Below are 24,251 nucleotides of genomic sequence, written 5' to 3'. Positions count from 1 at the left end.
GGGAAAATAAAGCGTTGTCAAAGAGGCAGCATAGCAGAGCTATTAGATTAGGTAAATTGCTACTTTTATATTTTCATGGGTTCCCTTATGGATTCACAGATTTTGGAAACTTGCTACCACAGAGGATCAGTGGTTAATTAAGAATAATTTTCAGGCCTGTAATGGTCACACTTGATATGATTCATTTGGCTTCCAATTGTCACTCCAGTTCCAACTAAGCTCTTCATCAAGTTGACTCCTGTGGGCTCCAAGGTCAATCTGTTTTGCAATGGTAAGTATTTCATGGAAAAATAAGAGTCCCATCAGGAATGATCCATCAGCTCACATTCCCCAGAACACAGAGTCCTACAACTGCAAGAATCACCTCAAGATTAAAGGCTAATCCTCATCCCAAAAGGGTCTGTGGTCTCCATTCTTCACCTAAACCTTGTGCCCCCAGGAGACATGGAATTACAGTTGCAGAAGCATAAAGACATTGGTTTATTTAAATGTGTTTGGGGAAGAGGGGGTAAAGCAGAAGGCATTGTTAAGTCTACTTCACATGTTAAATCAGCTGCTTTAAAAGGGTATTAAATATTTATGTGGTGACACTCCAAAGGTCCACGACTGAAGGTGTGCTACCTTGAGACTTAGTTTATAGACCGATGTTACTGATTGATTCCCGTGCCCAGTTTGTACTTAAATCTTTTGAATTTAATTACAAGATTTGAAGAATATCTGTCAGGACCGTGTACAGGAAAGTATGGAAAATAATACCAGTGGTGTCACTGTCTCAAAAAACCTGAATTTTCAGACTTGGAACCACAACCTAAGTGAGGATCAAATTTCTGGCCAGCTGTCTTTTCAAAGGTGTAAAACAGCTGGTAGCTGACAGGAAAGGAAACACTTTACATATCCCAGGGCTTTTATATGAGAGGGAGCACTCTTTACGAGTGGTTAAAAAAAAAAGAAAACCAAACAAGGTGTAAAAGAAGCCCAGCGTCTCATCTCTCACATCTTTGATGATGACTGATGCTCCTGGAAGTGATGACATGACCTTGCCCCAGCCAGACCAAGTTCTGCAAAAGGAGCTGGGCCACTCCTTTCCCAGAATCTGCAGTTCTGACTCACGAAGACAACAAGCTCTCTCTTACCTAATACTCTTACCTAATGTAGTTTATTGCAAATCCAAAATTTCTGGCCCCTTATGGAGGGCTACCAGTACCTGGTGCCCACAGAGCTACCATATGGCCAGTGCCCTCCAAAGCAAGTTCTCTTGAGAGGGTTAAGGAAAAAAATAAAAATAAAATAAAAAAAAATAAAATAAAGTAGTGACTGCCTTTAGGAAGGTGGTGCTGTGTGTCCATCCCAAAGTGCCTTGTGTGCAAGAGGCAGTGCTGAGAGCAAGCTGTGGACCCCCTTGTTGGAGGACTTGGTGGGAGGAGGGCACCAGGGCTAGGGCGCCAGGGCAGTGCCTTGTTCCAGACCCACAGTGGGAGGCGAGGACAGAAACAATGGTTGGAGGCGTTTGGCAGAGGACCTGAGGAAAAAAAAAAATCCTCTCTTTGCAGCAACTGCATGGGCTACTTCACTGTGGCTGCTCCCACACGCCGGTGGCGCCGAAACACGGAGTATGGACGGAAAGACCACACACATCAAGGAGACCATCCCAGACAAAACCAGTAGTCTCCAGCCTGTATTATCCACATCATCCATCCCCATCTTTGCCAGACACTGAGCAAAGGGATCAAGAGCCTGTTCAGGAACTCCAGAGGGCAATGTGCTTTGTGCCTCCTGGCAGAGGCCCTCAGCAGGCTTGCACTCGTGACTGGTGGCATGCTGGACAGGGGAGAGGGTAGAGAAGAAGCAGAAGAGAAGATGTGCAGCAGAAACAAAAAGCCAACAAACCAGATGTTGTTCAGCTGGGGTCTGCTGTACAGGAATACAAAAATAAACTGGGGTAAAGGCAAAAAGATGGGGCACACAAGGGCAAACTCAACATGCAGTAAGCAGAAACCTCTTAAGCTCACAAACTGCAGCAGTGGGTTTGCCCCAGCTGTCACAGCCAGCTTCTGCAAGAGGTGGAAATCCCATTCTCTTATCGCGTGGCACCCCTGGGATTTCAAGGAATGAGTGTGAATATCCTTCTCCTGGGCACTGACTGATGCAAAGGAGGAAGACAAATGAGGACAAGAGGTCTCCGTTTGCTTCTTCCAAGTCTGAAAAAGATACTGTATATGTATTTACAGGCCAGGCTTTCCAGGCAGAGTGCTTTTTGTATTCCCCCTCCCTAGAAAAAAAACAAAATCTAAACAACAAACAGCAAAAACCACAGAGAGTCATCAGGCCATAGCATTTTCTGGATGTAGCCCATGTTATTATCTCCATAGCACAGCCAAAATGAAACCTAGGCATTCAGGGAAGGACAGAACAAAAAAGTCTCTCTCCCTGAACAATGATGACTAAAAAGCCTCTTCAGATAAATGGGACAACTGTGCATATGGATGTGTGCCCAGGTAAAGCAGAGCTTCAGGATTTTGTCAAATGGGTGCCACAGCACATGGTGGGACACACAAGCGCAGAGAGAGGCACCCTCCAGGACCAGTCGTGGCATTGACAGGCTTCCTGCCCATGCAGAAATATCCAGACTACAGTGAATGCCTTTGTAAAGCCTCTGCTCTCTCTCCTTCCCTCCTCACCACCAGCTCTCCCATGCAAGCTTTTTCTGCTCAGGTTCTTACACAAACTCTGGCTCAGACCTGTGATGGTCATGGCCAGTCCTCCCCCTGCACCTTCCCAACTTCCATCACATCCCTCCCCAGCTCTTGCAACCCACTGCAAGCAAGCACACCCTTCCCAGGAATCCCTTGTGTTCTCCTGGGCACTGGGCAGCAGCTCTTGGCACAGACTGGGATTGACACCTTGGAGACTATCTGCTCTTCCCTGGGGGCCTGCAGACTGACCCTGAGCAGGGCTGCTCTGACATTCCCAGATGTGGATCTAGGAGGGTTTTGTGTTTGCTTTAAGGGGTCCTGAAGGTGCAGAGAAAACTGACATCCATGACTTGGACATCGAAAAAGATGCTTTCTGCAGAAGGCAGCCAGCACAAGGTTAAAAAACGTCAGATTTGTAAAGCTTTTACTTGCACAGGCTCAAAACTATTTTTATGGGCTATGCTTTGATTATGCCAACTGATATATAGAAGAATATGGACAGCCAGAACACAAGGACATAAAAAAAGTAAAAGAAAAGCTTTTAATAACACCATTACTGAAGCACTTGTCCCCTGTTTTCGAGAAGGGGAGGGATGGTTGCCCTTTCTGTATTTGCATGCTGGAAGCCTTGGGCACCACAGGAGATAGTGAAGACTGGCTGCTGTTTACTGAGATTTTGAAAGACTTTGATGAGAAAAGCAAGCCCAAATTATCACATTAGAAGGAGCATAAAAATTTAAGCAGCCAAGTTAAGTATCGGCATCATGGCAGAATTACCATCTCTGAAAGTGGGCATAGGCACCTGGAAGCCTCCCTCTAAAATATTACAAATTGGTAATACTGGCTCTGTCAGCCACACAAAGGGCACCAGGGCCACCCTGCATCCCCACCGTGCTGGGAAAGGATGGGCTCACCTTGTTTGGAGCTGACGTCAGAGGGGACGTGAGATGGGTGTGACCCCGGGGAAAAGTGCTCATCGCTGTAGGTGATAAGAGGGGTGAGGGGGTGAACCGCATGAGAAGGCTGTACCACGGGCACCTTGTTGGACTGCAAGAGAACAACAAAAATTAAATTGCATTAGCGAGGTGAGGCTTCTGCTTTGCCAAAAAAAAAAAAAAACAAAACCAAAAAACAACAACAACAAAAAAAAACACAACCAAAAACCACCCAACATTTCCAAAATGCTATTTTTAAATATTTGCATTACTGAAGCAGGGGAAACAGATGGACAGACATGACACTGGGGCTAGTGGATGGAAAGCAGGTTTGCTGCCAGAATCGGCATCCTCAAACCACTGGCACCCGAAGAGGGATGCAGATATTGAGGAAATGCAGGGAAATGGGTGGGAGCCAGGAGCAGGAAGAAAGGCATTTGGGAGACATTGAGACAGGGCTGCGGAAATGGCAAATGGAGAGCTGCAGGGCAGGAGGAGCAATGTGCTGGGCAGGCAGGCACTGTGCACCAAGGGCTGTGACCTAAGGACAGCAGAGTCAGCAGTAGTGCTGGAGAAACCCTTTGGTTACAGGAATAGCATTTAAAAAAAGAAGGCTTAAAGTACAGGTTTGCCATATCTCCAGCCTTAAAAGCAACACAAGCTTCATCAGCTTCCCTCTTCCTCCCCACTGCTCTTCCTGCATTGCCGTGGCATGGTACAGCTGGGACAAACCCCTGCCATCACGAGAGGAACAGCAAGTTTGTCCCTTTTACAAACTCTGGTTGAAAACTCTTGCCTGTCTACTGGGTAATTAAAGGGTCACCCTTAGAAGACTGATTTCATGTATGAGCAGTTGGCAGTGGCCTCTCAAGAAGGTCAGTGAGAGGGGAGACCTGCTGAGCGCATGGGACAGCTGGAAGGCCTCTGACTCTATCAGGAGAACTCAAAGCGCTACAAACGCCCACAAGGGTCCTGAAATGGGTGCCATAAGGTAATGTCCTTGTAGGGCAAGATAAACACTTCCCCCCAGCACTTCCCAGAGTGCAGAGGCACACGGGAGGAGGCAGGCAGCACGAGAGAAGGATGCTGTCCAAAATTACCCCCTAAGATCAAGGTTGCAAGACAACAGAACTCCTCAATCCCAATGAGATTCTGCATTATTAATGCTGCTTGAAACTCAAGTTGTTCTTTTCACGGTGGGACGAGCCGTAGTGATGATGCCAGCATGTGACAGGCACTCCTCATTTGTGCCCTGCCACTCCACCTTGCCCCTTAGCATAAATAATTGTGGAACAAACAGGTTTTTAATAAACCCCCCCAAAAAAATAAAGCTGTCCTTCAGACAGACACACTGACAGCAAAGACAGCTTGTCCTTACAGGAAAAAAAATAGTAATTTAAGAGGCCAATGAATTTAATTTTCATTGAGGTCACTATTGAAATTCTGGCATAAAGCAGATATTAGGACATCACTCCATGCACGAGTCCATGATTTTTCTGGACTTCTGGAAACAGATGAGTTATTAAATGGACAACTCACTTTATTGTTAAGGCTGGTAGGAGTAGAGGAAAGGGAGCAAACAGGAACCAATGCAGCATTTTCTGCTTTCCTTGTTTCCAGAGCACCACCTTAAGGAACTTGCATTAGCAGGCAGTATCTTCTTAATGTCTGACCTATCCCTCCAGTCATATAGCTCAGAATCTGGTGCCATGAATTTTTGCTAAATTATGCTATCCTTGCTCTCCTCTTAATTTTACGGTTTTCAACACAGATTTGCTTTCCTGTGGGAAAGAGATAAGAACCTGAGGATTTTAATTTAAGCTTCGGCCTTGTCTTATATTTTGCAAGATGGAGAGAGAAAGCAGCGCTAGTAGGTGTTTTAAAGCCAACAAGCATTAGGTCCATTTTTGTGACCAAATAATAAAAGCAATATGAATTCTCAATAATATCTAAGAGTTGAGTTGTAAAGGGGATAGCTCAGACTGCTATTCATCTTCCCCATCCATATAAATTCCACAAAAAACAGATGCCAACAAATTTCAGATGATTTACAAATCGGGCCTCAGTCTTTAGCTATGAGACTCGTGGGCCAGCCCACCATTCAGCCATTACTTTATCAACAATAAACTGTATATTATGAATAAAGATAAGCAATAGATGTATTTAGGTCACATACACACACAGCTGCTAATCAGCATTAATTTCTCAAAATTTAGTAATTAACATTTTGTATTGTACTGGATTTAATTGTCATGCATGCCCCTGGTATCAGGGTTCCTTGCTTTCAGAAATCACCATTTATACTTGGAGCATGCCAATCCCTGTACCCCCTCACTCTCCAGCATCCTGCAGATTTTATTTTATTTTCTAATTCTCGGCATCTTATCCCCTAAGCCCATGGCAGCGGCTTTCAACGGGCAAAGGAACCGTGAGAAGTCAGGAGAAAAGCAAACCGCTTGTCAGTGGGCTTAAAATTAACATATAAACGGGCCATATTTCCATTAAGAGCATTTGGGGGTCTGCAGAGCCAGAAATTGGGAGGAAAAAAAAGTAACAATAAAAGATAGCAATAATGCAAAGCTTCCCAGCCTGCCTGCCCCACACTGCTTTGGGAAGACCCAGGGATCTCTGGCAGCTAAATCCTGCTGGTCACCCCAGTGAGACAACAGACGGGAGCTCGCTGGGCACAGGCTGAACCTCCCCGTTCCCTCTGGTCCCACTGAGATGGCCACAGTGATTGACAGCAGGAGGACACATAGGGTGACACATGGACGATGAAACCAGGAGGAGAAAGGCCTGATGACGTATTTTCCAAAAGTCCTATGGACTTGAAGTGGTTCTGCCACAGCACCTGCCCTACAAGGCAACCTAGATGGGTTATCTGGGCCTTCCTCACAGAGAGGGTTCAGGGCAGGAGACCAAGACCTCATATGCAGACACCTGGATACCCCTCTTGCCACCCTCTCAACCCTTCCATCCCCTGCTGCAGGCAGGCCCTAGACACCACATCCAGTCCCATGGACGCTGTCCTGCACCCTTTGCCCTGGGGACATCTGGGCTCGGGATGTTGCCCTTCCACCATCTACTGCTCCCAGTGGGCACTACTGCTTTCCAGTACTGTGAACCATGGCCAAATCCTACCTCACACTGAGCTGCAAAACTGTGCAAATGAGACTGCTTCTACTGCTTCCCAGTCTTTACCCACTGGCTTCCTCCTCCCACAAACATGGCATCCCTATTACATTTGTCTCCCCAAATCCTCCAAAGACAATGCATTCAGCTGCAGAAACACTTGAGAGACTGACAGAGATCCGATCTTGGTCAACATGACCTCCATGCAGGGAGAACGCCATTCCCCATGGCTTGCTGAGCGCTTGTTGACCAAGCCCACAACCAGCTGTCCCTGGCACTCTGGTGACATTTATATCTAATACAGGCAGGGTCCATAGAGTGTCTTTTCTCCTCAGCACAGCCTGAAAATCTGCAAAACCCGATCAGTCCACACGCCTTCAACGAGACAATTACATAATTATGCACTGCCCTATGTGAGGTTCTTCGGTATTTCAGTACAGAAATTATACTTCATCCACCCTCCAAAACATAGCATTTTGGTGCAAGTAGGTATTCAAGCAGCTTCTAAAACCACAATAAAGTGAATGAAGATTAAATTTCCATTTCTATTCTCATTTCCAAAACAATCTGGAGAACCTGAACGTTTGTTGAAGCTGTCCTTAGCACAGCTCCGATGCCACCTAAATGGTGTATTACCACACCACACCAGTGAAGTTCCATTCTCTTTGCCTAAGGCTCTTCACACGACCTGGAAAGTAAAGGAAATGGGACACACAGTACAGAACAAGATATGCAATTTGGAAAATGTAAATTACTAAAAATGAGGACCTGTTGTTTACAACCTGAAGACCTCCTGTTATGTTTTAGGACACCTTATCATGCATATGTTACCTGTTACAAACACTAAAGGTTAATGGCAAAGGGATAGCCTGTTCCTGTTGGCCTAGAGACACACAGCTGTGCCCCACAGCACTGAGCTCAAAGGGACACTTCTGAGAGACTCAGCCTCGGTGGTCTCCTTCTCAGAGACCACACAGCCACCAGGGCTCCAGTCCCAGAGCGCAGTCTTGCAGCACAGACCATGCCAGTATCCTTTGGGAACTGGCCTCTGTGCCACTTCCCTGGGGCACTTTTTCTCATCAGCTTGGCCTTTCCAGTTGGTATCTTTTTTTTCTCCTAAGCATATACTCTCAGGCTGAACTGAGGCAGTGCAGGCAGGGGACAGTCCCCCGAAGGACACCAACTGTACTGGAAACAACAGGAGCCAAAGTATTTGGCCAGTTAGGGCTAAGACGAAACTGCTACTCAGTTTTATGACTGACCTGAAATACAACCCCAAAATCCCCAGTACAGTGTTGGTGGGCAAAGGGTAAGAGCTTGCAGGGAAGAGGGCCCTGACCCAGCAGTCGGCATATCCCAGCAGGAGCTTTGCTATGTACCAGACACCTGTTTAAAGCTACTGCTGTGTTAAAGTAACTCAGGAACAGGTCAGTACAACAGCAAACACTTCCCTTGCAAACAGCAATCACAGTCTGCAAGTGGTAAAGCTTGAACTTACTCAGGCATTTTGGCCAGGGCAAGGAGCAGAAAGAAGAAGAGTAGGAAATGCCCTGGCTGCAACACTGGCACAGCTGCTGCCGCATGGTTGGGTGACCCCTGCAAATGCCCTGCACTGGCTGTGCTGCACCTGCACTCACAGAGCCACTCACCATTTCCGACATGTGCCTGCCCTCTCATCCGAGGAGCACACTGTGAGACAGTTCAGATTAATCTCTGGTGAGTTTGTGGTGAAATGCTGTGGCACAAATTCAGTCTGAATCCAGTAAGTTTTCCCTCATTTTTGAAATGCTTCTGAAGAAAAGCAAGAGTACAGAAAAAAAATCCTCAAGCCCTCCCCAAACAGCCAGCTAATGCTTCAGTGAAGGCCCACACCTGTAAGGTATCTTATATGCAGCAAGTGTGCAAAAACTATAAAAAGCCTGAGACAGCCACGGCAAAAATGCCTATAGGTCAGCGCTGGGCGAGGCAGGCAGCTGGGAGCTCCTGCTGGAGCTGGGGCCACCATTTGTTCCAGCTGCTGCACAGAGAAATATATTAAATTAATGACCCTTCAAAGGACATGCATCTACAAAGGAGGTCGCAGGCAGGCAGGGAGCTTTGCAGAGAACCATGAGAAAAGCAAGCCTCTGCACACAAGACCCGAGTGTCCCTCATCAGCATCCAAAGAGGTGCTGGGTTGGTTTTTATTTTTCCTCTTTTCTTTAAACACAAAGTCACTTCTAAAAAGCCAAAAAAAAAAAGGTCCCAGCCTGTCCACTCTTCCTCTCCTGTCAGCAAGTTATGCATTGGTTACAGATACTAGCAGATGGTCTTCTCAATTAAGAAGTCAAAAACAAACAAACAAACATACCAACCAACTTAAGGATGAATAAATGCATGCATTTCCTTTCATTCCTGAAAGAAGGAGCCATTTGAAGAAATAGCTTCAACTTTTTGACAGCAAGTGTTAAGTTTAGGGGGAAAACACAACAGCTAGCTCCTCAAAAAAACCCCACCACCAAAACATCTCCAAGCCTTTCCACTACTGTTACAGCAGTACCTTAAAATAAAAGGACTAAATGGTCCTGTTATTGTGGGAGAATTTGAGACTACCTTGATCTAAAGAGACAAGAAAACATCATCCCTTTTTAAAGCCTATTCTCATTTCTGGACCCCCAAAATCATCCTTAGGCTGAAGGTTTCAGCAAACCCAGAATACAGCAGTTTCAGCTGTCTTCTCAAAATACCAACAACACTTTAATGGCTAAACTAACTCTGTATTTATGCCTTTGCTGACCAGCTGTTGCAATAAAAATGCAAGATCAAGAAGAATGTTATTTTGGAGCGATGTCAAAACCAGGCCCTCGTCTGGGTTCATCACAGATGGGCTTCAGCAAAGGAGTACCAGTGGTGGAGAAGGAGGAGGTAACAGTAACATGTTTTGACCAAAACTAGTTACCAGTAGAGGAAACAAGCCCATCAGCACCAGCAGTAATAGCAATCACAATTTGTCACTTCCCTGGGTACAATCCCTTTTTATACACAACTTTGCAAAGATGCTGCAAGGTCAATATATAGAGAGCTCAGGTTACTCCCTCATCCCCAAACCACTGTTTAGAGAAAGAGTTTTATGTCCAAAGCCAGCTTCTTTCTAGGCTCCTGACAGCAGAAATAATTTTATGCTTAATTTTCAAAACCTTCTCCAATCCTTGGACAGTGCATTTGGGAAAATGCCAAAATGGCTATGGTGGGGGTGGCTTGCAGCATTACTTTTAGCCTCACCTGAAGCTAAAAGGAACAGGGATAGGAAAGCACGCCCACAGAAACATGCAGCTCACAGGAAACTGGGGCTTAGGAATACTGTGATTTATGAAAGACAAATAAAAAAGGCAGAGTCTTTTAACCCTGCTTCGCAACTGGGCAGCAGGAGGCCATTTATCTCACTGACCTTTCATGCTTACCAGCAGCAGGGGGACACCCCAGGGACTCGCCATTTTAAGGAGGTGAAGTGGAATGCTGCATCGATGCTAATGTGAAACTTTCAGCTTCACAACTGCTAACACCTACTCAGAACAAAACTAAAATCAAAACCACACATTTCAGGGGGCAAACTGATGGCTTGACGAGGTCAGGAAAAAATCCTCCTGGTCTCCCTTTTCCTCATGTTTTCAACTCTTCATCACGGAACTAAGTTGCACTTAGTGCTGGGAGTCAGGAAAGGGCAGAACAAGAAAGTTATTCTAAGTCAGTTATTGAAAGTTTCCCCATCTCCCAAGGACACGCTGCATCATGAAACCAGAGCCAGAGCATGCAGGAGCCCTCAGAAGTTGGAGAGAAGAAGCTTCCAGTACATCATCAGCAGGTAAAGGAGGCACCCAGGATGCATGCTAGAGCTTCCCAAGGTTATTTGGGAAAAGTTTGTGACTTTTTTCCAATTTCTCACATCACTTTCCTTTCTGGGAAGTCCAGGAGCAAGTGGCTGTGTCTGCAATGCACAGGAAAGGCAGCTTCATGGCCAACAGGACCATGCCACAGCCCACAGGCACAGAGATCAGCACCTGAAGCAAGGGGGTGTCACGGCTGAAAGTGCAGGAAGCAAACAAGGACAGGCAAGAGGAATTGGAGAAAACTGCTCTGCGTGAAACCCAAAGGTTGGTATACAATAAAAAATTCAGTGCAACAGTCAGGGGAGCATTGCAAAGGAAAGAGTAAATGTGATTTGACAAAGCCTAGAATAAGTACCTATCTAGATGGATGACAATTAGTCACTAAATTCAGGTTAATTGTAACATTAGCGAGAAACCACCACTATTGGCTTGTCTACATTTTTGTCTTTTTTCAACTTTTTCACCCTTCCCTCCCCTTCAATCTTGGAAATTAATATAGTATAACTGTGATTTTCTTTTGCTGGAAAGTTGTAATAAGCATTTGAGTTCCCTCAAGACAGCTTTAAAAACACGGGTGTTGAATATCTGACAGAAACATGCTTTATTTCAAGTGTTCATTAAGCTCTGCCATTAAGTAAGTGATTAAAGCACACCCAGTATTAAAATAGCTTGATTAGAAATCCCCTGCTATCTCCATTTTCTTCTCTCCCATGATTTCTTAATTTGTTTGTTCTTGCCTGCTCAGGAAGGCTGTCAGGAAACCTGGAGTGCTGGTGAACCATGTGGGGAGCCAGGCAGGTCTTGTAAGGCTCTGATCAGGGGAGGACAAGCTCAGGTCAGTTTCTGCACTGTGAGTTCACATATACAGAGATAACACCCAGTTTTACACAGTCCATTGGTTTCGGAAATATCACTGATAGGGTATGTAATTAGCAGAAAAGCCACATGCTCACAGAAAAGACTTTCCCTGTTAGAATATTTTGCAATAACTTATTTCACTCTCTAAACTCATCAATGAGTTCTCTCAGATGGAGATCAGCTGCCAGCAAACACTCCACAATTTGACAGCCAATGCTTGTTTTAAGCTCTGATTTCTGCAAGAAGGTCCTTTAACTCTGGCCATCCTGAACAGTTCATCTTTTTCCTGATGTAAAGACAAGCCCCACATCCAACAAGCAGGAATCTGCATCATCAAATCACACACAACCCCAGGAATCTCTTAGCACCCCCAAAAACCTGGTAAATGGGACTGCTGCCACTACAAATGCCCTGGATGGTGACACACCCCATGGGCCTTTACCCTGCACAGTATCCTAGTGCATCCTTGTCACATACAAGCAATTCCATCAGCTGGAAAGATGTTTTCCCCATGGTTTCCTGACCTGTCCAGAACAATTTCAGTTTGTTATTGGCTAAAAAGAACAGAGCCCCAGCAATGTTTTAACAAACCCAAGCTTGAGCCCCTGGGTTGCAGAGTTCTGGCTTATTGCTTGCTTGGACAATAAGGACAATTGTCCTAAGCCACCAGAGGAAGCCCACTGGACATCAGAGAAGCCAGTGTCCAGAGCCCAGCAGCTTGCCAGGGGGGGAATACTGGAATGTGACCAGGGACCCCCAGGGGTTCTGAGTGGGGGGAAGGGGGCTGGAGTCTATCCTGGTGTCACCTCTTGTGCCATCTTCAGCTCTTTCCTGAGGACAAAGCTGCTCTGGTTTCTGTCACCAGAGCTGTCTGCTGAGTTGAGACAAAGACATGAGCTTGTTTTGCTTGCCTCGAGGTTATCAGGATCCCTGCTCACAACAACTTTGGCATTTTCTCCAACGTACTCAGACCCACAAGATCATGTGCTTCTCTCACAGGCAGAGGGATGTGCTTCAGTCCAGTGTTCAAACCTTGGAAATGGCTCAGGCAAGTAAAACTCCATATACCACATAAGCACACAAGTGTTGTGTGAAAGCAGGTTGTCTGACAACAACCTCTGAAGCCCAGCATTTCTGTTCTGGCAGACAACGTGCGTCACAGGATGGGATGACTTTCCTCATCGGCCTTCTCAAGTCCCACAGGATACAGACCCAGGCTTCTGGGGGGAGCCAAGAAAAAAAATCCATCCTGCACCCTGGTGACAGGAAGATGTCTTTCGGCACTGCACACACAGTGGATCAAAAGTGCTTGAAATAGGACCTCTCTTAAATGTATTTATATTAAGTCTATGTTACAGCCTATCCAACACCATATGTCATAACAAAGATTATCAGAGGCCCAGAAAACTGAGAAATGGGTCAACTTCTCTCTGAGCTGCAGTTTTCAAGGTGCACTGAATAGACATGTTCTCAATTAAGAAAATGCAAGAGTATTACATGTATTGGGAAAACACCTTAGCTCTGTCATAGAGGAGGTAAGGACAAGGGCTCGACACCTGTCCAAGCACCAGGCACACCTTTGCGTTTTCAAAACCTCTGTCTACCATGGCTAAGTCTGCAACTTAGAGGTTGACCAGGCAGCATCTTCTTACTTCTAGCAAAGCACAGATCACGCTGGACTGGTCAAGCTACACAACATGACTGATGTTTTTGGAAGTGCTTTTGCCTCATCTGCCTTCTAAAAAACAGGGGACAAAAAAAAATATAGGAACAGATGTGATGATAGAGGAGTGACAAATTTTGATGACATCAGTGACTCCTCTCAGCTGGCCTTTGCTCCTGGTAAGCCCTGTTTCCCACCACACTGATGTTGCTTGAAGACTCCTGCAGGGAAACCAGTGCTAAGGCCAAACCCGCTCTGGCTCCCAAGTGGATGCCCCAATTTGCCATGAGGTGAGGAGACCCTGCTGCTGGGATTTTAGCTCCTTCAGAGGGGTTTCCTGACAGCAGTGGAGCAGATCTGAGCCCAACATGAAGTGCAGTGCTGACAGCTGGGGCTGCATGCACGGCATTACAGGTGGCAGGGGCAGGCAGGGCCAGGTAGGATGGATGCAGGGGTTGTTCATCCTCAGAGGGGGCCTTTTCTCCAAATTTGAGGCTCTCAGGCATCACTGACCCTGTGTATGCACTGTAAAAAGTTTTCAAGTAACTTCCTTGAGTCCGGCTAAACCGTATTAACAGATTTATCCAATAACATGCAAATTCAGGTTTTAATGAAAACTCTTAAGTCCCAGCTCTAAGTGATTTGGACTTTTCTGCTAATGGCATCGGCTAATGACCAAAGATTTAATGCATCAAGTCTTAGCATACATCAGTGCAAACAATATAACCATTTAGTGGAGGCAAAAAGTCATCTAATTAGACATCCATCACTGGATATGGGCAAGATGGTCCAAAGGCTTAAAATAAAATATTCATTTTTAAACTTAAAAAAAAAAAAAAATCCCTACAAATGTACAAATGATTAGGCCAAAAGTAGCAGTCTGCTAAAGCTTCACTGGGATTGAAAATGCAAACTTCAACGTTTATCTGGAGGTAAAATGCATTTGCAAGTACTTAATTTCGGCAGCACTGTTCCACAGAAGACAAAACAAATTTTAACAGGAATTAAAGCAATAGGGCCCTCCAGAAACAGGATGTCTCTTAGACAGGTTATTTGAACCATCAGTAGAAGGTCACAACAGGAATTATTTCTCTACTACATCACGAAAGATGATTTCAGTACAAGCAAAAGTGTTGAAAAGCTACTAACTTAATTTTATAGATCATTCCCACAAGGGTTTGTCACATCAATGACACATAAAAACATGCCCTAAAATTACATTTTTATATAGCTAAAAATACAAAAATCACACAGCTAAGGACGAGCAACGACTGACCCAAACAAGGCATGGGCTCAAAGAAGCAGGGCTGGAAACACTTTTTTTGGCCCAAACTATTGATGTTGAATGTTTCATTTGGACTCTTGAAATAAGGAGGAGCAATAAAACTACCACATAACACAGCTGGATGCTGAGCGACTGACACAAAATCTAGATGCTCATTATTTTTAGTCTTGTTTGCCAAATGGCATCTTAGAAGACATAAAAAAATCCAGACTGATGCCTCCCAGCCATGGGCTGATGGTGGGAGATGACTCAGGTAAGGGGAGGACTGTAATTATAATGGACCTGTGCAAGCTGCCTGTTTGCAGGTGGAGTGGAAAAAGGATATCCAGATAAGATAGAGCACCCCACTTTTGTGCCTGTGTGCATCTCTCCCAGGGCAGCTTAGGAAACGTTTTTCTCCTGCTCCCCAAAAAGCAGATATGGCAACCGCACAACAAGCCCTGCCTCCAGACACAGAGGAAAACCAACAAAGAAGCCCTGGAGAGATGCTCCTACATCAGCTTTGGAGTTAGATCATCCCCTAAGAGCTGCCTATCCCCACTGAAACACACACTTGTGACCCAGGGAGTCCTTAGGACCCTAAGTGAAGCTGTGTCAGGGGAAGGTTTAGGTTGGATATCAGGAAAAGGTTTTTCATCCAGAGGGTGGCTGGGCACTGGAATAGGCTCCCCAGAGAAGTGGCCACAGCACCAGTCTGACAAGAATTCAAGAAGTGTTTGTACACAAACTTGGGCATGTGGTGTGACTCTTGGGGTGTCCTGTGCAGGGCCAGGACTTGGGCTTCGATGATCCTTGTGGATCCCTTCCAACTGAGGATATTCTATGATTCTAAGAAAATGCATCTTTCCCTGTGTTGGTGGCACTGGCTCTCCTCCAACTCTTCACTAGCCCTGTTCACCACCCATCCTTGCCTCTCCTCCATCACCCTGTACTCACCCCTGGGAAGCTTCCTGGGCCTCCTGGCCCTGCTTGGTTCATTTAACTGCACAGCACCCTCAGGCTCCCCAAAACCAGGCATTTCCTTCAGCTTTCAGGCCTTACCCATGCAGGTGCATGGCTGTCCTGGGCACTGACCTGAAGACGCTCCGGTGGCTGGGGTGGCAGCCCATGAGATGGGGGAGACAGGAAGAAACATGGGGCTCACCTACTCCCTCTTCCCACCCCACTCAATCTGGTCTGTTACCACTAAGCTTCTTCACCCACTTGGCCACAGGGCTTAAAAAGGGTTGCTGGTATGCACAAGACACGTGATGCCTTTTAAATCCTGCACAGGATATTTCTGCCTGCTGCTAGACTTGATGGTGGTTTTTTTATAAATTCAAGAGCTGCCTTTAAAATTTAAAAATCAGTCTTAAAAACAAAAAAATACATCCAGCCCACAACCTAAGTTTTGTGTAGCAGGCACCTATGTCCTCATAAAAGCCCTGAGCTGTGCTTTATAACATGGGTAGAAGTCTAAACATCGTAAAAAAGAGCCTAAACTGCCAGATTGCCCAAGCCTCCAGTAAATCACCCTTCCAGATGGGCTTAGAGCTGCACATAGACCCCACTAGTAGTAATGGGTCACCCTGCAATTATATTTCAATCCTACTAAACTCAAACAACATTATATGAGAGTTATGCTTGACTGCATTAAAAAGGCACTTCCAAAGTTCACCATCACCCTGTCATTACCAACAATTTGATTTTTCATTCAATTAGTCTTCCCCTGTGCAATTAAAGCATGGCAGAGGCTGGGATGGACAATTTCTTATCATAACTACATCCCTCCTTGCTACTTTTCACTGCAATAAAGGCTGTGCTTGGGAGAAACACAGCACGTTAGAGTCTGCAAAACACCACTAAGCAATTTATCAGGCAAAAAACTAGCTCATGCCAGGAGAGCTTGGGGAAGCACCCAGCCCTTACACCCCTCCACTGCTGACAGGGCAAATGGTCAAGAGTGCCAGAGATGCCCCAATGCAACTTTAATCCTTTTGTTTTTTGGTGTGGACACACAAGGGATCTGCACGAGACCTGCCCATCCTACAGCAGCTGTGGTGGGGCAGCAAACCCTGGAGCTGCTGCAGTGTCCAGTCTGGCCTGGCACTGGGGCTGGGCAAGCTCTGCCAGCAATGCTCCCATCCAGCAACCCCTCCAGCTGCCACCCCTAGCCAGCAATGTAGGCAAGGTTGGCAACCACATACTGGAGACAATTTTTTATCTGGGTTTTTTTTCCCCTGCTCCTACCAGAACAGGCATACTCCTTCCCTATTGCCATCATTTCAGAGGCAAGGACCAGACCCTCACCTCACCCCCGCAGAGGGAGCAGACTTTTTAGTTGGATGATCTGAGGATCATCTGGCAGCCAGGAAGGAGACACAAGCACTCCTGCTGCAGGCCCCATAGATGCACACAGATATTTTGAGTTTGCTTGAGAGGCCCCATGTCCACCAGTCACACGGTTTGCCACGTTTATCTGCAGATGAAGCAAAATTTTTACTGCCCCTTTTTTCAAGATGCAGGCTGGGAGACAGATTAAGGCACATTCATTTCAGTCTTTTAATCAAGGAATCAAGTGCTCTGCTCTAAAAAAATAAATTTATTTTCCTATTTATTGCAAAAGTACCCTTTCTGATGGAGAGAAATCATGGTCCCTTTTACTTCTATCCTACACCTAGAATAAGGATACCTTAGCCTCATCTGAAACTGAAAATTACCCCAAATTTCAGGAAGTTAACATAATTCCACCATCTCACAGCCAAGACACTATTCACACCATGAAACTGGCAGAGTTCCCCTTGCCTTTCTCAGAGTTTCAGCATCCATGCCTGAAGACAAAGATGCTAAATACCCTCTGCCAACCAACCAGGCTAAGGAGAGTCAGCCTCCAGACAGCCAGAGACAGGACCGTGAGCCATGGGGTGAATCCCTGTCACCCCTACTTGAGGGATGCACTCCCCCCATGCCACTGAAATAGCCCAGATGCAAAACTACGGCACCTCGTGTGCAGAAGCAGAGACAGACAGGATTTGCTCATCTCAAACACCTCTTCCTTCTACTCACCCTCCCATACCTCCCTCTCCTTGCACAAGCAGCTTGTGGGGGACAACCAGCTCAAAGTGAGAAACTGAATGCCAGTCTATTAAGTAGAGCCCATCAAAAGTCTATCAAATCAGTGAGAAAACAATATCCTCTCACTGGAATACACTGTAGATGATTTCTCATCTGCCCAGGATTTTGGCACTCACCATCTTCATCAATTGCACAGAACTAGGAGCTGAGAACATGAGGAGAGCAGCCCCTCGGTGCAGCACAGAGACAGAGCGCAGCTTTTATCAGCATTAACTTTCTCACACTAAGTCAGAGGAAGGAAATGCTGCCTCCCCCACAACATTATTTTTTTTAAAAACAACCACCTTTCCTCTTCAGAAGGCCCAGGCCAGGTGTGACATGCTCTCGACATCAAGCTGAGACCAGGCTGGCTAATCTGTAGGTTCACTCGTTAACAAGATAAAGGATTTCAGTTCGGTGCGCGGCCGGGCTGTGGGAGCTGTGGGCTGGAGGAGCGCTGCCGGCAGCTGAGTGTCACTCCTGGAGGAATGCCTGACCTTTCCCGGGGCTTTGATCATGCTGGCTCGCAGCGTGAGATAACCAGCCCTTTGCAGAATCCGGAGGTAATAAAAAAAGCAGCTTTGAGGCCTCGTGTTTTTGCAGGGAAATACTTACCTGTGTTCCCAGCACACTGCCCAGTTGCCACCACCGTCCTCCCAGATTTCAGCCACTTTACAGCCAAACCCGTCGCTGTCAACTAAGGGAATCATGTAAAGCCCTCAGATGAGAGTTTTTAGCTCTAGTTTAATTTCTCTTAATTGAAGAGGGTACTTGTGCACTATTCTTAGGGAGGAAACAGAGACTCAAAAAAGAGCAGAGCAACAGAAGCAAGGTCCCCAATTAGTATGCGATTAAGCTGTAAGTAGGATAATAGGAGGAGAAATTTTGTATCTTATATAAACAAGATAGCAAAAGAGATAGATAAAAGCATGGAAGGGGAATAAAGCTTTATCCCCAGCTCCCCTCTCAACACTCAAGCCATACAGAAAGGAGTGGATTTGCTGAGGGGTTTTTGTTTGCTTGTGATTCTTTTAAAGGTGGCTGTCTTTGTCAGGATAGTTAATAACGGGCAATTTAAACAAGCCAGTGTAGCACCAGGTTAGTAAAGCATGAAATACTTGGAACACTGCACTGAATGTGCTGGATCTGTAGGTGATAATCAGATCAGTCTTTAATGAGTATACAAATGCACCCCATCCACCCAGTCTGCTTTTGGTTACCAACCTAGAGAAGTTGACATGATCTTCTCAGGCTGGGGTGGTTTTTTGTTTTGCTCTGTTTGGGACACTGCATCACAGTCTCTGAAGTGGGAGCTACAATTCCTTGATGCTCTCTGCAGGCTGTATATGAGGCACAGGGCTTGCTCTGCAGCACTCCTCAGCTGCAAGCAGGCTGATGCCAAACCCAGCAGACCTGGATAAGTTACCCCTCTGGGGGGGAAAAAAGTTGTACTCAGCTACGCTGTCTTCCTCACGGGGTTAACTATGTAGATTTCTGATGCAAATTTTACTTTAGGGCAGGCTTTATGGTATTAAGAGTCTCTTTTTCAGCCTTCTGAAATTTCATATGTATACATGCTAGAGCTCTCTCATCTCTCTTAATTGGGTTTTGTGGAATTTCAAGGCCTGGGGGCCAAGAGGGGAGGGCTGCTGATTAAAGCACGCCATGCAAAAGTGGATGCAGAAGTGTTGCACAGTAACAGGAGGAAAACAATTCCTCTGAGCTACCTGCCTCCACGTGCAAACCCCATCTGCCACTTGGGAGGAACCCCATCTTTTGCCCTGGTCTTCCTGAAGGTGCAAGGATGGTTCCTGCCCTCTGCATTGGGCACTGCAGCTAGGATGTTCAGCCCTGCTTCGCTGGATGTGCAAATCAATTTCAGAGGTTTAGAGGCAGCTACATTTGTTTGTTTCACTGGAAATAAACCTGTGTGCCTGTGTCCTCACTGCAGACCCAAATGGGCCTTCTTCCCACAGCCCTAACCAAGACTTAGACACTTCAGGACCATTAAGGAGGAATTAAAGGGTATTTAATCTCCCTTTATCCCTTTTCATAACCCAGCACGTACATGTATGTCAGAATTTGTTAGGCTATTATGTCTGAACTGATGAGATGACATGTGTCTGTGTGTCCCCACAATGAGAGCACAGAAAACACCCATTCCTGCATTTGGCCAAACTATTTCTCCACATACAAGGATTCAGCCCAGGAGCCTGCTTGCAGCAGCTAAATACAGATATTCACACACCCATTATAAATGCAGTCTAGTTTCATTTTTAACCCACAGGAGGGTGTGGAGGGAGAAGACATCAAAGCATGGACACAGGCTACCCTGGCATTCTGGATGTGCAATTTTATCTTCCCCTCATTTCCCTCCTCTCCAAACCAGCTGCTACAACTATCATGATGCTTGCCCTCCAGCCAGTAGGCTGGAAAACTGGCTTCTAAGGCTGTCATTAATCTCTCCCCATCGCCCAGCTGGCACAGGATTTTGCTTAGATCGGAGAAGAGTCGGCTCTGTGCCCTCTGAAACACCAGTGGCAGCTCCTGCAGCCGTGCATGCCAGGCACTGGCCGCCCCACTGCTGCCTACACTGGCACAGCCTGGCACCGCTCCCCCTGCTGCAGCAGGAGGGTCACCACACATGGAATGAGAGGGTAAAACTCAAGTACAGGCACTGTAGAGCACTGAAAGAGGAACTCTGAATTATATAACCCCCTCCTGTCAGCAGTGACGGTGAAAAGAAACGCTGTGCATCTTTGGGGGAAGATGTCTTGGCTCAGGGCTAAGTTTAGAGGCTGACTTCTGGCATAGCAATAGCAGCAGAGAGTAGCCCCTACATATGCAAGTTATTCAAGTGAAATGAAGATGCACATAAACCTTTAGCAGGAGAGCACAGCTCAGCAATGCTACTACGCTTTTCATTCGGCCAGCGGGGTTCAACCCGTCTGAGGTAACACGCCTGGAAATACACAGAGGTGGATGCTGAGCACCAGCAAGGGCTGCTCCAGCACAGCCTAGCTGAAATTAGAATAAAACAGGCTCACAAAGTACCCTGCGCACCACTGCAAGTTTGTTAGGGAGATAAAGTAACTAGAAGTGTGTTTCATGTGGTTATAGTCTGAAACATAGCCATTTTACTGTCCCCCACCATACACTGCACTGTCCCTGCAACTTCTGAGGCCATGTTTGACCATCTACTTCAAGTCAAAAATAATCTTTTCAGAGAATACTTCTTTCCTGTGTTGATGGGATGATTCATACCAAACTTGTCATATCCTCTCAGTAATATCACTCATTTGCCATTTTAGAGGGGAAGAATGGAGCCCACCAAGGCCCCATGAATACACACCTAAATCTGTATTTGATCTGTTAGTAGTACTGTAGGTTTACCAAAGAAGAAGAAACATGCAGGCAACTTTTTGATCTTCCTTAAAGCACCGCTTATCTCAGCTTTTGTTTGTTTTCTGTTTTTCAGGTGTGGGGTAGTGTCTGATGTGAATGCCACCCACTGTAAGCTATCTAGGCAATGAAACAACCATCATAAACCACCACTGGAACAAAAATAGCAGCACCTTTCTCTCCCCTGCCTCCCCCTGGCACAGGCCACATGCAGAGCAGCGCTGAAAGTATGTGCAGCTACAAGCATACTTTGCACATCACAAACTCAGAGGTGCTAAGCATGGGTCTCCCCTCATGTATCTTCCAGCCACTTGTTAGGGAACCACTGAGTCCTTCTGGATGGCTACCAGAAAAGGCAGCCGTTCATAACAGCTGCGGAGCAGAGAGGGGTAGTCCCCCAAGGCTGCTTGTGGGTTCAAACTCCTGCTTAGCCCAAGGAAAGCTGCCACCTGCAGTACAACCAGATGAGAGAGTACTTACATCAATATAGTTCACAATAAGCCTAAACCACAGTGAGCTGAGCCTTCTCCCACTGCTCAGGCTTTCCTCTTCTCACCCGCTCCTCGCTATCTAGAGGGAGTGCCAGTCCACAGCTAGACATCAGACAGGGTGCAACAGCAACCAGTACCAAATCCTAACTTTGAATGGGGAGACTGGTCTGAAAGGGATTTACATGAGGCTTCAGGTTAAACCAATATTCATCCTTGCAGCTCAGTCCCTTTTAATTCTAGGGCAGGCTGGCCAACCACAGCCACACCTGAGCTTGGAGGAGAGGTTTCCAAGTGGCTACTATGCTCCTACCAGCTTTGGGAGGGAAGAGAAAGGACAAAACAACCCAGCAGCCAGGTAGAGGAAGGAGCTCTTCCTGAGCAGGAGGCAGCAATCAGCCGCTACACTGCCTGTTCTGCAGCAGTCAGCCGGGTGAGCATGTGGCACACGGGGCCACTGATGTGCACCACATGAGCTCTCCATCCCTAGCACATCCTTCCTCACTGGGAAAGGACAGAAACCCCTGGGACACCCAGATGTGGGGTCTGTTGCTGAAATCCTGCAGGGCTTCTGCTCAAAAAGGCACTTAAAACTCACACTAAAAATAGAGCCTGCACTGATGCTATATTTAGCAGGAGGGTGCATGCTTTCAAAAAAAGGCTGTCGCTCCCTCCAGCAGCAGAGGGAAGGCAGCCAGGCATGCCCCTGGGATGGTCCTGCATTCCAGCCCTGCTGCAGCAGCACGTGCTGGCACCCCAGCATGAGTGTGCCTCACGAGAGCCACCTTTTCCTTTGGAAAGGTGAAGACAGGGTGCATGAAGCCATTTGCAAGGTCACTGGGTAGAGGTTCGTGCTCCACAGAGGCCAAGTGGGATGTAGGACCCTGGACCTCCCTGGGAGCTGTGCTGCTGGCCAGTCCCACAAATGGATGATTCCTTCCCTGTGCTGGGGTTTTTCTAAGTGCAATAATGAGCATCAGGTTTTTCATAAAGTGCTTACGGATATGTTGCTTCATTCAGGTGCCAGGAGAGCCAGGCATGGCCACTGAAAACTTGTCAGCTAGTGAAAACACAAAACCTCCCACTTTGTCTGTCAAGCCAAGTATCTGACAAAACCCTTGACTAACTGTCTCTAAGTAAAGGGCAAAACTCTCATTCCCTGGCTGGACTACTTAGGCTATGGGGACAGATCCAGAGCTGATGCGACACAGGCACCAGTGTCTGCACTGGCAAGCCCAAAGGGGCAGGTTTGCACTTTCCACATTTTGTGCTGGGTTTCCTCTCCCACAGAGCAAAGCTGAAGGGATGTGCAACACAAGAAAGGATACTGCATGGTCCATGCAGATGCTGCATGGGAAAAAGTGGCACCTTCTCCCCTTGACTCTCTGAGTCCTGTGGGGCAGCAAGATGTGGCAGGGGGTGTCCCACCTCCAGGGCCCAGGAGGAGCCACTGAAAGCCAAGCTTCTAATTAAGACCACAGCTTTGGTTAATTGAGTCCAATTCACCTGTGACATGAAGAGTCCCAATCCCATCAACAATAATGGAACTGCATCGGCTTACACCAGTAATGACTTCAAATCAGTGGCATAATGAAGCTAATTCAATACTTTTCCAGGTCCAGCTGATGAGGCTGCCAAGGGAGAGCAGGAGACAGCCTTCCTCCCTCGGCACCAACACCTGCTCGAGGGCAATGTGACCAGCTCACGTCTTGGAAAGACGGGAAATGTAAAAAAAAAAAGTTTCCAACAAGACTAAGGCTTAGTTTTAACACTGAATTACTCCTGCAGGTGACTCTGTGCAAGTGCTGACGACAAAGCAGCACTGCCCACAACTACTTTCCAGGAGGAGGAACTCTGAAAGGCAGCCACAGGTCTCCAACCTGCTGCGTGCTGCTGAGCCACCCCACCAAGCTGAACCCAGCAGCTCCGGGGACAGGTCACATGCTGGATAGCACCTGCCAGGGCGTGGGAAGGAGCTCCTGAGAGACAGCCACGTGCTGGCAGCCCTGGGGAGGAATGTGGATGAACATGGAAGTTGCCCGATGTAGGCAGACATGCAAATCAGCAGCTGCGGGGCCACACCGACAACCTCCTAATTGCCTCGGCAACCTCCTAATTGCCACGGCGCCCCCAGCTCTCTCGGGGCAGGGACTGGCAATAGCCAGGAGGAGCAGGAAGGAGCGAAACCCTCCCGCGGGAGCAGGGGCTGTGCTGCCAGGTCGGTGCCGCCCTGGGACAGCTCGAGTGCCCCGAGGGATGGGAATGGCCCAGCTTGGCCCCCGGCCGCCCCACACAGGCCACTGCCTTGCGCACACAAATTTGTCTCTGCCTCGAGCCAAAAAAAACTAAGCCGACACTCTTTAGAAGAGACGTGCATTATTTTAGAGCAGTCAAGTTATGACTGGTCTGATTTCCATAATACACGCTCTGCAAACATCTGCCTGTTATTTAAGGCTCGGCTCCACTGGGACAGAACTTAATAGGGCAGACCTTTGAGCCGGTGTCTGTGGAGCACTCCTTGCTGCCAGAGATGTCCCGGGGCAGAAGTGTGCCCAGCAGGTCCGGCTGGTCACTCCTCGCTCCCGCAGCCACGTCCAGCTTCACGTCTGTGAGCCTTTCCCCGCGCACCCGCTGATGCTCCTGCTGCCATTGAAGGAGAGCTCCGTCCCCCTCTCTACCAGAAGTATCTGCTGGTGCCAATGAGCCGGTGTCGCCCTTCAGAGGACCCAGCGATGTGTCTCTCATCGTGGGCATCTAGCAAATCACCTGGCACCTTCAAGTTGTCTGCCGCTTTTGCAGGCCGACTGTTGAAACCTGAATGTCCCAATTAGATGAA

At 47.1% G+C, this 24,251-nt stretch overlaps 1 protein-coding gene across 7 annotated transcripts in view; it reads right to left on the bottom strand.

The window, feature by feature from the left end:
• The window catches only part of LEF1 (lymphoid enhancer binding factor 1), a 71,279-nt gene that overhangs the window by 26,282 nt on the left and 20,746 nt on the right, over nucleotides 1–24,251 (bottom strand). For all 7 annotated transcript variants that reach the window (XM_068187426.1, XM_068187428.1, XM_068187430.1 and 4 more), the window contains exon 5: nucleotides 3,608–3,740. In XM_068187426.1, coding sequence (XP_068043527.1) covers nucleotides 3,608–3,740 — 133 coding nt within the window. The remainder of the gene's footprint in view (nucleotides 1–3,607; nucleotides 3,741–24,251) is intronic.

This window comes from Anomalospiza imberbis, chromosome 4 (assembly GCF_031753505.1).
Source record: "Anomalospiza imberbis isolate Cuckoo-Finch-1a 21T00152 chromosome 4, ASM3175350v1, whole genome shotgun sequence".
Classification (NCBI taxonomy): domain Eukaryota; kingdom Metazoa; phylum Chordata; class Aves; order Passeriformes; family Viduidae; genus Anomalospiza; species Anomalospiza imberbis.
Note: the sequence above shows the minus strand (reverse complement) of the source record. Positions and strands in the feature narration are given on the sequence as shown.